The sequence below is a fragment of the Colobus angolensis genome, unplaced genomic scaffold, assembly GCF_000951035.1.
Source record: "Colobus angolensis palliatus isolate OR3802 unplaced genomic scaffold, Cang.pa_1.0 Scaffold251, whole genome shotgun sequence".
Classification (NCBI taxonomy): Eukaryota; Metazoa; Chordata; class Mammalia; order Primates; family Cercopithecidae; genus Colobus; species Colobus angolensis.
Window position 1 is genome coordinate 1,121,463 of NW_012115722.1, and position 13,053 is coordinate 1,134,515.

Sequence of the window (13,053 nt, forward strand, 5' to 3'; positions counted from 1 at the left end):
TATATATATACACACACACATATATATATACACACACACACACACACACACACACATATATATATATTTTAGGAATACCAACACTGAAAAACTAAAATTGAATTTACTTGCCAGATAGTGGTATCAAGAACAAAACATTTGTATTTTATTGGGCCTGAAAATTTTGCTCAGAGAATGCTGAAAAGGCAAGAAAATAGTTTGGGAAAAAATAAGATTAATGGTAGGTCTGAAGAATGTTGTCTGGGCCGAATAAAGCCTACAATGGAATTGACAGTGGGAAGAAAAAGATTAATGAAATCATCCAAAGTTTTTATGAGACTTATACCAGTCTGGACCTTTAGCCTCTGAACAGTCTGTCTTTTGGAACAGTCTGTCTTTTGGAACAATTGAAGTTTAATTCAAAAGATGAAGATGATGTAAAACATCAGATTTTATGACTAATAGGAGCAGAAATTTGACAAAGATAAGGATGATAGGGATGATAACTCTTTAATACAAACATTATCTGAGATTCAAGGTTATCAACTCCTTATAATTAAGCCATCTGCATTTCTTCTGCCATATGACATTGATAACAGAATATAGGGATTTATCCAGCTTGCAGAAGTAAAGGATATGTTTTTAATGGTAGATGACTGAAGATCAACTAAAGTATTTGGACTACTAGTTTGTATCCTTTTTGAGACATATGCTTTCAGTAAGTTTATGTCAAAATCATACAAGTCCTAAACAAATATGATTTCTGAGGGGAATGAAAGGTAAATACCTTAACTTTTGGAGAGTTCTGATACTTTTAATAATCACCAGAGTTACTTTTTATAGGATGTATTTCGGGTTTTGAAATTGTAAGTTTTTTTAACCCTCTAGGATTTTAGTATACCAGATGAACCATGGTTAGTCATAGGATATCATGACATATCAGAGGTGGCCAAAGTGTTCCTCTTTCCCACAGTATTCAACCCGAAAGTGTTCACTATCTCCTGATCCCATTTAAAAATTTGGCAAATGAATATTGGGCCAAACAATGGTTCTCAATGTGTAGAACCCTCACCACCAGCAGCAACAGAAGCTAGAAACGTGTTAGAATTGCAAATTCTCAGGCCCTCATCCAGACCTACTGAACCAGAAACTCTGGGAATACAACTCAATAATCTGCATTTTAACAAGCCCTTTAAGGGGTTGTAATACACAATGAAGACTGAGAACCGTTGGGCTAGATAAAGATGCCCATTCTAGGCCTCATTTGTGGAAGCAGGAGAGCCATAGTTCCAACTTGGTACACTTTTGGAGAACTAAGCTTATTGTTAAGTAGCTGGAGTATTTTCAAAAAGAATATTTTGAAAGTTTTCTGCCAAGAAATATGATTTGACATACCTAGACAAGGTATATCTAAGCAACATTCCTTTATGAAACAAAAGAAAATGAGGTGACTTCCCTTGATACTGTTATGAAACATTCTCACCCTCTAGCCTTGTGTTAACAAAATGACTAGAGCTTAAACAGGAAAACTTTGGCTGCACATGGAAGAAGGAGAGGCTATGTAGCATGGAGGTTAAGAGAGCAGACTCTTGAGGCTGATATTGCTGGATTCAAATTCTGGCTCTGCCGCATTCTAACTAGGTGGTCTTGGACAAACTCCTAACCTTCTCTGGATCCATTTAATCATCTGTAAAATGTGGGTCAGGTTCTTAACCTACATGATGACAGTAAAAGTATTGAGTGTAGTACCTAGCACATAAATATTACCCAGTAAATAGTGGCAGTTATTTTTATCTTTATTAAGAGAATAGGAAATATAGTATGCTGGCCAACCGGATAAAGCAGAAGCATAGGGAATCCCCAACAACACCACTTAAAACCAATTTCAATGGTAAGAATGTTTTGAAAAGAAAAATTAGGCCAGTCATGGTGGCTTAGACCTGTAATTCCAGCACTTTGGGAAGCCAAGACTGTAAGATCACTTGAGGCCAGGAGTTCAAGATCAGCCTGGGCAACATAGGGAGACTCCATCTCTACAAAAAATAAAAATTAGGTGGGCATGGTGGTGTGCACCTGTAGTCCCAGCTACCGTGGGGAGGCTAAGAGCTAAGGTGGGAGGATCAGTTGAGCCCAGGAGTTCGAGGCTGCAGTGAGCTATGATCACACCACTGCACTCCAGCCTGGGTAACAGAGCAAGACCTCCATCTCTAAGGAAAAAAAAAAAGTAAATTTAGAATGACCCATATGGTCTAGCAATTTCACTTCTGGGTATATACCAAAAAGAATTGAAATCAAGAACTCAGATACTTGTATGCCCATGTTTAGAGCAGCATTATCCATAATAGTCAAAGGTAGAAACAATCCAGATGTCTGTCACAGGATAAGTGGATAAACAAAATGTGGTATATACATATGATGAAATATTATACAGCCTTAAGAAGAAATGAAATTTGACGTATGCTACAAGATGTATGAACCTTGAGAACACCAAAGCTAAATGAAATAAACCGGACACAAAAGGACAAATACTGTATGATTCCACTTACATGACATACCTCGGGTAGTCAGATTCATACAGACGCAAAGTGGTTACCACGGGCTGGGAGGAGGGAAGAATGGAAAATTATTGATTAATGAGTGTAGAGTTTTGGTTTGGGAAGATGAAGAAGTTCTGGAAATGGATAATGGTGACGGTTGTATCACAATGTGTAGGTACTTAATGCCACTAAACTGAATACTTAATTGTTTTTTTTTTTGAGACGGAGTCTGGCTCTGTCGCCCAGGCTGGAGTGCAGTGGCCGGATCTCAGCTCACTGCAAGCTCCGCTCCCGGGTTCACGCCATTCTCCTGCCTCAACCTCCCGAGTAGCTGGGACTACAGGCGCCTGCCACCTTGCCCGGCTAGTTTATTGTATTTTTTTTTAGTAGAGATGGGGTTTCACCGTGTTAGCCAGGATGGTCTCGATCTCCTGACCTCGTGATCTGCCCGTCTCGGCCTCCCAAAGTGCTGGGATTACAGGCTTGAGCCACCGCGCCCGGCCTACTTAATTGTTAATTTAAGATGGTAAATTTTATGTTATGCATATTTTGCCACAATAAAAAAAGTTTTAAGCCATTGAAATTTATCAAATCTGTTCTAGGTTTAATTGGAAGACCCTTTATTTGAATGCTGGCATTTGAAATTCAGTCTTTTTTTTTTTAACCACTGAGATTACCCTTGTCTTCAAACAATGGAAGCCAGTATGACATAAAAGCTTTACAACTCTGAAGTCAAAAACAATATGGTGTACCATATCTTGAATTGGTAATTAACAGCCAAAAAAAAAAAAATCCCATTTGGAAAAAAAGTTCCCCTTTAGCATTGTGTAACTAGCAGCTTCTAAAAAACAAAATACTATCTTCCAGTGATCTGTTAGCATGACTTTTTGGCATTGAGAAATAAAACAAAATACTCTGAACCTTTGAATCTGTATTGATTTCTATAAACTTCAGTAATCTATATAACTAGCCACATTTACTAATATGATATCATACAAAGAGCAGTAAGCTAGGAGCTCGTGTTTGACTTTGGCTATCCAGAGTTGATTATTAACTTGGTTATTATGTCTTGGATGATTCTTCTCTGAAACCACTAACCCACCCCTATACCTGTACCTTTATGTCTCTCCCACTATGTGCCTACTCAGTGCCTTTGGCCCTCAGTTAATATTTGCTCAACTGAGCCAAACAAATGAGTTGATAGCATCATAATTTGGAATTGAACTAAAATTGTTCAGGGAAACATTTTCAACATAAAAGATGTTTGTTCCTGGCACAGCCTAAGGAGAAATGGCTTTAGAATTATCATGATATCTTTCACCCTTTGTGTGCTTTTGACCAGGGATAATCTCTAAGTTGAGATCTGGTCACAGGGGAGCCTTTACATCCAAAATGGCATATGAAAAAGAAATGCCTTCAGAAGCTAATGCATGGCTGAAAGGCTGCCAAACTGAGAAAAAATAATCAGGAGGAAAATTGTAGTGTTCGCACATTGAGATGCCATTTTCCCAAAGTGCAGACACTTACTTACAATGTCAAGAGTTTACCATCTTCTTTCTGTTGAGACTTGAGGTCAGTTATCTAATCTCATGCTTCAGCCAAGTGAAGTCTGGCCACATTCCTCGAAGCCAGCATGTGCCTTTAAAACCAAAAACCTCACACCCTAAAAAGCCTTTCTCTCCCTGCACCTTTCTCTCCCATACCCCTAACCAGCAGGCGTCAGCCTGTGGATTTCCTCAACCCAATACACTAGACGCCTCTTTTATTGCATGTTGTGGCAGGAGAGAAGGATTAAATTACTGAGGCTGTCAGGAAGGACAAGCACTCTGCCATACATTATCATTATCACTTGCTTCTTGGGTGAAAGAAAATGCAGTAAATCCCTCAAATACAAAGCAATAAAGACCGTTGGCTTTTACTGTCATGACTGCCAGTGCCATTAACAGGCAGTGACAGTGATGTGGCACTCTTAGATGTTGCTTGTATCTTTTCTGACAGTGTGCACATAAACCTGCCAGTGACATGACATTAGATCACATGACTGTTCAGATTTGATTCTGGTTTCTGGAGCTGTTTTCTTTTCCCAGGCATACAAGTGAGGTGGCATGACTTGTGTCTTTAAAAACAGGTATTTTTAAAAATACAGAGTGGGACTAATGTAGCCTATTCCTGAGTGACTTCCTTTTTTTCTTTTGGTATAGTGATCTACGTGGATAAAGAAAACAACCAAGCAAAGAGAGACATCTTAAAAGCTATACTACAAAAACAAGAGATGCCTAATAGAAGGTACATTTTGGCAGTCCAAATTATCTAATGATTTACATAAAGTAGATCTCTGTAGCAGGATGTGGTTAAAATAAAAGGCACAAGATAAGGAAGCAGAACACTGGGGTTCTGTGACTCACTCTGTGTCCTTAAATGAGTACGGGATCTCTGTAGATCACTTTCTTCCTAGAAATGTAATGGCCCTTCCTACTATACAAAGTAATGGTAACGATCCTATAGGACTTTGAACACCAAAGCCTGGGAAACGTGTATAAAGTATCCTGTTGCCACTCCTGTAGTTGTAAAGACTAACAGGTTGAAAGGTGGGTACACTCTGGAGTCACATGCCTTGGGTGTAAATTCTTGTCTTACTGCTTTCTAGCTGACTGACCTCAGACAAGTTACCTAACCTTCTTGCACCTCTCTCTCTTCAACGTTAAAATGGAGATGATACACCATAGAGGGTTGGTGTGAGGATTAAATGAGATATATATGTAACACAGATAGTATAGTACCTGACACATAGTGCACAGTGAGTGTTAATTGCAATCATTGTGAGTAGTGACATTAATATTATTGTTTGTAATGGCTCATCAGCCTTTCAGACTAATTTGTATCTTACTATCACTGTTTAATAAGCGATCATTTCATTATTATTTTTTGAAGGCATTTTTTTCTAATTTAAATAGGATACCTTGCAATTCTGGTTCAGTAGAGACAATACATGTATATAATTTTCAGAAGAAAAAAAAACTGATCTTAAAAAGTTAGTGCTTCTGTATGAGCTTCTGCCGCAGAGTTTGAGGAGTTACCCCTGTGCTGCTTGTTAACCACAAGCTGGTTTCTCCAGTGCCCCTTGCTGGCCCTCCTCCCTCGGCCTGAGTACACCTTTTCTGTCTCCATTGCCCACTTCTCCTTGCCTTATGACCTACTGATGACATAGCCTATCACTGCCTCAAAAACAGCACTGACTCTGCTGCCTTAGGAGACTCAAGTTCTTTCCTTTCCAGAGGGCCATAAAGTTAAAGATATGTTTTTCAAAAGAGCTTCCAAACTAGCATTTTATCTTCTGTTTGAAGAAGAGTGACTGGAATTCTTAGCTCTTGGGATCTGATAATATAGCTTTATCACTATTCTTTCACTAGCTCCTGAAATATATCATTTCTTTGGATCTCCATTTTTATTTCTGAAGGAAAGGTAAAATCCTGTTAAGCCTGAGGCTCTACTTTTTCCAGGATGGTAATCACTCCAGTTTGACTTGCTTCAGCTTCAGCCCCCTTCAAAACCACCAGTCCCCCAGGGTCACCCCAGGTCATGAGCGACGAGGGAATAAACAGTAGTGGCCATGGCATCTGCTTCCCTACGGTCAGCGAGCTGCACCATGGCTGTCTAGGATGGAGCTCAGTTCCCATGGACAAGTCTGGGCTGCGATTCAGTAGCCTATTCAGTCTTATTTGTCTGCCTCTGTGTTCGCTTTGTTTCTGAAATGTGAGATCATATTGTAACATATTGGGAGACAGTTTTTTTTTACCCCAAAAGTGTTTATTTTAAAAATTTAAAAGCAAGTTCTGCTTTCATGTTAGACCTGCCTTTCCTCAGAGGACCCACTTATTTGTACCAGAATAGATTAAGAAATTTAAAAAGGCCAGGTGCAGTGGCTCATACCTCTAATCCTAGCACTTTGGGAAGCCAAGGCAAAAGGATCCCTGGCACCCAGAAGTTAGAGACTGGCCTGGGCAACATAGTGAGACCCCCTATCTCTACTAAAAATAATTTTTAAAAATTAGCCAGGCATAGTGGCATGCACCTGTAGTCCCAGCTACTGTGAAGGTTGAGCAGGAAGGACCGCTTGAGCCCAGGAGTTCGAGCTTGCAGTGAGCAATGGTTGCGCCACAGTACTCCAGCCTGGGTGACAGAGCAAGACCCTGTCTCAAAGAGAAAAGTCCACAGTAACTGTAATGACTCCCACTCTCGGTTGTTTCTGTCAACACCCGCCAAAGAAACAAATGTTCGTGTCATTTTTTAGAAAGATAGAGAGGTGTTGCAGGTGCCAAATAACTGGCTCAGGGCTTCCAACCATGGATGAGTATTTGAGTGCTGGCCATGCACTCCTCGAACCACCGTGGGAGAGGATGGCCCCATTTACTGCTCTCCCTCAACAGTATCATTTTCCTAAGGGAAATAGGCATTTACATGTAGTTTTTCCACAGCCAAAAGCCAATTGTTATTCCAGCAAACGTTCTCACCTTTTTTAAATACTCAGAGGTCACATTATTTAAAGTAGCTCCTAGTTTATGAGAATTCACTTTCTCAGACAGCAATCCTGTTGAATATTGGTGATAACCTACAAAGCGACGGTTGGAGAAGTTTGACGTGTCACTTTAAAAGGGAGGTAATATATTGAAATGTGCCTTCAAACAGTATTTATTTGAAGTCATAGTTTAACACTGACTTAAGGTCCCTTTTTGGTTTCAGTTTTTTCTTGTTAACAGCGTTCTGTTGAATAGATCCACCCCTGCGGAAGACAGACTATGATAATGAACAGACAGATAAACTAATTACGTTTGCAGTAAGACTAAGAGAAAACCAAACAAGTTAAATGCCAAAATAGAAAATAACAGTGAAAGCTGAATCAAATTCAGTGAATCCTCAGCATTGAATCTGAGGAGGTGACACGTAAGCTGGTTCATGAAGGATGAGAGGACTCAGTCAAGTCACAAAAAGCTTAGAGAATATTGTTTCGGGCAGAGGGAACTCCAGGCATGAAGGAGTATAGAGAGATGTGTTCCAGGACCAGGCAGAGGTGGTTAGCAAGTCTGGTCTCACTGAGAAGTAGAGTGGCAGGAGAAAGAGGTGGGAAGAGGAGGCAGAAGTAGCTCAGGTAGCACTTCCTGTGTTTCCTTCCACCTGAGTGCTTGACATCTGCTCCCTGTGTTGATCCAGGTCCTCAGACTGGACTGTAAGCTTCTTCCAGACATGGAGCAAAGTTTTGCCTTTTTGTTTTGGCAGTGTTGGAAGTAAGATGTAAGATTCTGTGTGTGTCTTTTCGTTATTTTTTAAAAATTAGTTTTAATTCTTAAATGATTTTAGTGTACTTTTCCTCCCTTTTCAGCTTAACTTTCTGGCTTCTTAATTTTGTTTTTGACATCTTATTTTTCTCTATATAGAATTTAAAGCCAGAAATACTGCATTTTTAAATTTCTAGTTCTTTCTCTGGCATTTAGAAGGCTTTCTTTTGCCACAGAATTCTCATATATTCAGTGGAGGTAATTGTCTGCATTTGTAAAGTGATACAGACATGATCCTTAGATACGAGACACTGTATGAAGATAACACTTAACATTATTATTACAGTCTGCATAGCCTCAGTCTTTTCTGTAAGTCTTGTGGTATAATATGTGCATTATATATTACTTTTAATTCCTCCTCTTCCAAGCAGTTTTAATTCTTCCTCTTTTCCTAATTCATTTTAGGAAAACTTATTTCATCATCATTCATCTTACTTAATTGAATGATATAGTCAATTAAGTAATTTGGGAATCTAACTAAAATTTCCATTGAAACAAGCTTTTCCGATGCCACGTTTTTCTTTCCCCTTAGAAATGTAGAAGCATAAGCAGCTCTATCTATATTAAAAATACTACTAAAAAAAGAGCAAACATTTACTCAGTGCTTACTGTGTTCCAGGCAACAATTCACTTGTATCATCTCATTTGATCCTCACAAGAGCCCTGTAAGATAGGTATAATTATCTCCATTCCACTGGTAAGGAACTGAGATGAGAGAGGTTAAGTAATTTGTCTAAGGTCACACAGCTAAGCAGTAGGAAAGCAGGAATTTGAGCCCAGAATGGATGCCCTTAACCACTCCATCTTAATCCCTCTGTCTTATACATGTTATAAAAATTCCTTTGTACTACATTGAAGGCCAAGATCTGTACTCTTTATAATTATTTTATGAGTAGGCATTAACTTTGATTTTGACCTAAAGGATTTCTGTTTTCTAATAAAAACTTATTGCAGGCTGGGTGCGGTGACTCACGCCTGTAATCCCATTACTTTGGGAGGCCAAGGTGGGCAGATCACCTGAAATCAGGAGTTGGAGACCAGCCTGGCCAACATATAGTGAAACTTCATCTCTACTAAAAATACAAAAACTAGCTGGATGTGGTGGTGGGCACCTGTAATCCCAGCTACTAGGGAGGCTGAGGCAGGAGAATCGCTTGAACCCAAGAGGCAGAGGTTACAGTGAGCCGAGATTGCATCACTGCACTCCAACCTGGGTGGCAAAGTGAGACTCTGTCTCAAAAACAAACACAAAAAACAAAAAAAATTCTTGTTGCTAGCTAAAAACAGAGACTTAGTAAAGGAATTCAATGTAGAATACTTACTTTCAGCAAGTTGGTTAAATGTATTGTCACGTTTACCTATAAGCGTGTGGAAAGGATTTTATTTGTGTTTTTCAAGGCATGATTTCTCAGAGATGTTGATTTTTATGTTTCTTATTTTGTTTCTGATTTGGGATGGATACACTCTGAAAAGTTTAAAATGGTAAAGTTTACAAGCATCTATGGTTTAAGCTCTGCTGCCAAGACATATCAAAAGAGTACTTAACTGTAAATTCCTGTCATTTGGTCAATCCAAGTGCATTTGGCCTCCACAAAAGCCACTAATTCAAATCAGTTCCATCAGAACCCTACAATTATATGTCTTAAAGTAAAATAAAACTTGGATGCTATGATTGTAAGTTAAAGATTGCTGAAGTAATACAAACATTTGATATAACTGTTGGGCAGAGTTACAACATTTATCTAACATGATTCAAATGTTACCCTGGGAGCATGATCTCTGCGTTTTGTAGAATACATAACAGTTTTGTTAAAGTCCTTAGTAGCAACTCCAGAGTTGTGTGTTTCTATAGGAAATGTTACGTTTCTATGGAAAATGCTGACCATTGAACTTCCATGGTCTTTATTCACTTCATCCTTTTAGCCTTAAAAGTAGAGGTGTCAAAATACAATCAGATAGTATGTAATAGAGTGAACATCTGGTTCTTCTCTTTGCCTAGTAATTTTCTCAGATTATAGAGATAAATGTTAATCAGTGCTTAGAAGGTGGATTAGTGTTCATTTGAAGGTTGGGTGTTTTATAACAATTCTAATAGTTCATATAATAACTTATCTAACCTAGTGTACCTTTCTTTTTATTGGGATAATTGGAAACTTTAACATTTTATACCTAGTGATAACACCCCATTTGGGAGTTTTGTCTTGTGGTGATTTCTTCTCACTTGGTGATGACTTTCTCTGATCTCTGCCTTACCAGCATTCGCTTCACTGTGGTCAGTGACCCTCCAGAGGATGAGCAGGACCTGGAGTGTGAGGACATTGGCGTGGCTCACATTGACCTTGCCAACATGTTTCAGGAAGGGAGGGACCTCATTGAGCAAAACATCGATGGTATGGGTGAAAATGTTACTCAGTTTGTGCAACCAACAGTTGCTGTACTCCAAACTCTTTATTGAAACCTTCTTTTTGCTGGCTCCAAGTGTGCTGAGTCACACGTTACTTGAATCCTTTACAACTCAAGTTGACGCCTTGTTGAAGCTAAGGTGTCTTCCAACATCCTTTTCCTGCCTTCCCCACCTGCTTTCCTTTGAATGAACAGAAGTTGTAAAATAATTAATTTAGCTTCACAAGGAATTATTCATTTTTTAGTATTGGGTGAAGGTATGAGAAAAAGTTGGCCATTGTTTGTTTGTTTGTTTGTTTTCTGAGACAGAGTTGTGCTCTGTCACCCGAGTTGGAGTACAATCTTGGCTCACTGCAGCCTCAACTTCCTAGACTCAAGCAATTCTCCCACCTCAGCCTCCTAGGTACCTGGGACTACCTGCGTGCATCACCACGCCCAGCTAAATTTTTTGGTATTTTTTATAGAGACAGGGTTTCATCATGTTGCCCAGGCTGGTCTTGAACTCCTTGGTTCAAGTGATCTGCCCACCTCAGCCTCCCAAAATGCCAGGACTACAGGTGTGAGCCACTAAGCCTGGCCAGATGTTTTTCCAAGGTTGTTTATGGAAGCCACATTTCAGTTAAGACTTAACCTTAAGCATGTTATTCTGTTAATGTTTATGGAAGCCTTATTTCTACTAAGGTACTTAACCTTAAGCGTGTTATTCTGAGCCTGATAGTGTCTTTCTCAAGGCTTCTCTTTAATTCAGTGTTGCAATGTAGTGATACAGTCACAGCAAGGAAGTAGTTTTGATCCCTTACTTCCCACCAGGATTTTGTGAGGAGTAATGACATTTGATCTGTTCCTGACAAATGTGCTGTCCTGGATTTTTACCTCACTAGTTGTGATTCCCAACAATGCTTAATTTCTATTCTCTATTCTTCTGTTTCTAGAACATGCTAAATTGTTTTATTAATCAGACTTTTTAAAATCATAATCAGAGATGACCTAGGCTTTATGTAGTAAATAGAGAAATAAAGCTGATTCCTAGTCCCATTTGTTGAGTTAGCAGAGCCATCTCTGGAAAAATGTGCACGACTTGTTTACATATTCACTTGTGCATTCAACAAACACTGAAGTGAGCACCTCTTAAGAGCCAGGCATTCTGCTTACACTGTAGTTCAGCCCTGGTTCATTGTCAAGCTGCTTGTCCTAGGTGTGTGTCAAGTGCTCAAAAGTCAGGCTCAAGCCAAATAATTAACCAAAGTAGACCAAATAACCAAATTAGAAACTTCTTCTGGGAAATCTTTATAAACTGTACATTTCTAACCACATGGCAGTTGGTCCCAACTTTGGCACAGAGAAAAAGATGAGAGGATTGAAATATTAACCTGAACCCTATTAAAGACTACCAGGACCAAGAAAGTCTGACAAAAATACTACAATTATCTCTACTTTATATTCTTGGTATTTTTTCCGGACAGTTGTTTAGCAACCCATCTTCTTCTGTGAGATCACATATGACCCACTGATCTGACATGGCCAGCTATTGTGGCCATGTTTTGGGAAAGAGCCAGAAGATTAGGCATAGGTGAGGTTGGGATTTTACGGCTTTGTTCTGTGGCAAGCATAGAAGTGAGAAGTCCCAAAGCAGAGATGACAGCTCCAGAGAATGAGCTGGGGACCACTCGTGCCATTTTGACTTCACCAATGCTCAGTTTCTGCACCTCTTTATGTATCAAGTTGTAAGGCTTTCTAACAAATTTTCTTAGAATTAAAAAAAACACACACATACGTTAAAGTTCAAGGAAAACCACAAGGAATTATAAACTGGAAACTAAGCCAGTGTGGTAGCTCACACCTGTAATCCCAACACTTTGGGAGACCAAAGCAGGTGGATTGCTTGAGCTCAGGAGTTTTAAGACCAACCTGGGCAACATGGTGAAACCCCATCTCTACAAAAAAATGTAAAAGTTAGCTGGGCATGATGGCGCCCAACTGTAGTCCCAGTTACTCAGGAGGCTAAGGTGGGTGGTTGGCTTGACCCTTGGAGGCAGAGGTTTCAGTGATCCGAGATCACACCACTGTACTTCAGCCTGGGTGATAGAGCCAGACACTGTTAAAAAAACAAACAAAAAAAAACAAACAAAAAACAGGAAACTATATAAAGACTCATAAGTGATAACACCACTGTACTTCAGCCTGGGTGATAGAGCCAGACACTGTTAAAAAAACAAACAAAAAAAAACAAACCAAAAACAGGAAACTATATAAAGACTCATAAGTGATAAGTGTTATCAAACTTAGAAAGTCCAGGTTTTTGGCCTTGAGTCACTAGACACTATCGTTGTCCACAAGGGATGGAGTCTCAGGGGTTGAATCAGCATCCCATCTGGCTCCCACCACTGAGCCCAGAGAATGCCCTTGGCTCCAGTCAAATAGTCCACCTTCTGGGCTGGGTGCAGTGGCCCAGGTCTCTAATCCTAACACTTGGGGAGGCCACAGTGTGGGGATCACTTGAGCCCAAGTCTATCTTTGGGACACCTCTGAAAGGAGTGGCCCCTCTTCCAAGAAAATCCCATGTATACTCAAACCCACAGACCTTAAGATTCTTGGGTCTGCCATTTTAATCTTTTCTAATTCCACATAAAATCTATTTTAAATGGAATGTTTTCCTAAAAAAGATAAATAACTAATTCAAGCTATGATCATGTAACATCTATACAGCGGTTTGCCATTCTGAAACACTGTATAGATTATCATAAATTCCCTTTAGACCTACTGCTTACTAGCTTAAAAATTCTTTTTTTTTTTTTTTTTTT

At 39.4% G+C, this 13,053-nt stretch overlaps 1 protein-coding gene across 2 annotated transcripts in view; it reads left to right on the top strand.

Moving 5' to 3' along the window:
- The window catches only part of RPGRIP1L (RPGRIP1-like), a 99,750-nt gene that overhangs the window by 83,894 nt on the left and 2,803 nt on the right, over positions 1–13,053 (top strand). For both annotated transcript variants that reach the window (XM_011946600.1, XM_011946599.1), the window contains 2 exons: positions 4,718–4,802; positions 10,106–10,239. In XM_011946600.1, the coding sequence (XP_011801990.1) occupies positions 4,718–4,802; positions 10,106–10,239 (219 nt within the window). The remainder of the gene's footprint in view (positions 1–4,717; positions 4,803–10,105; positions 10,240–13,053) is intronic.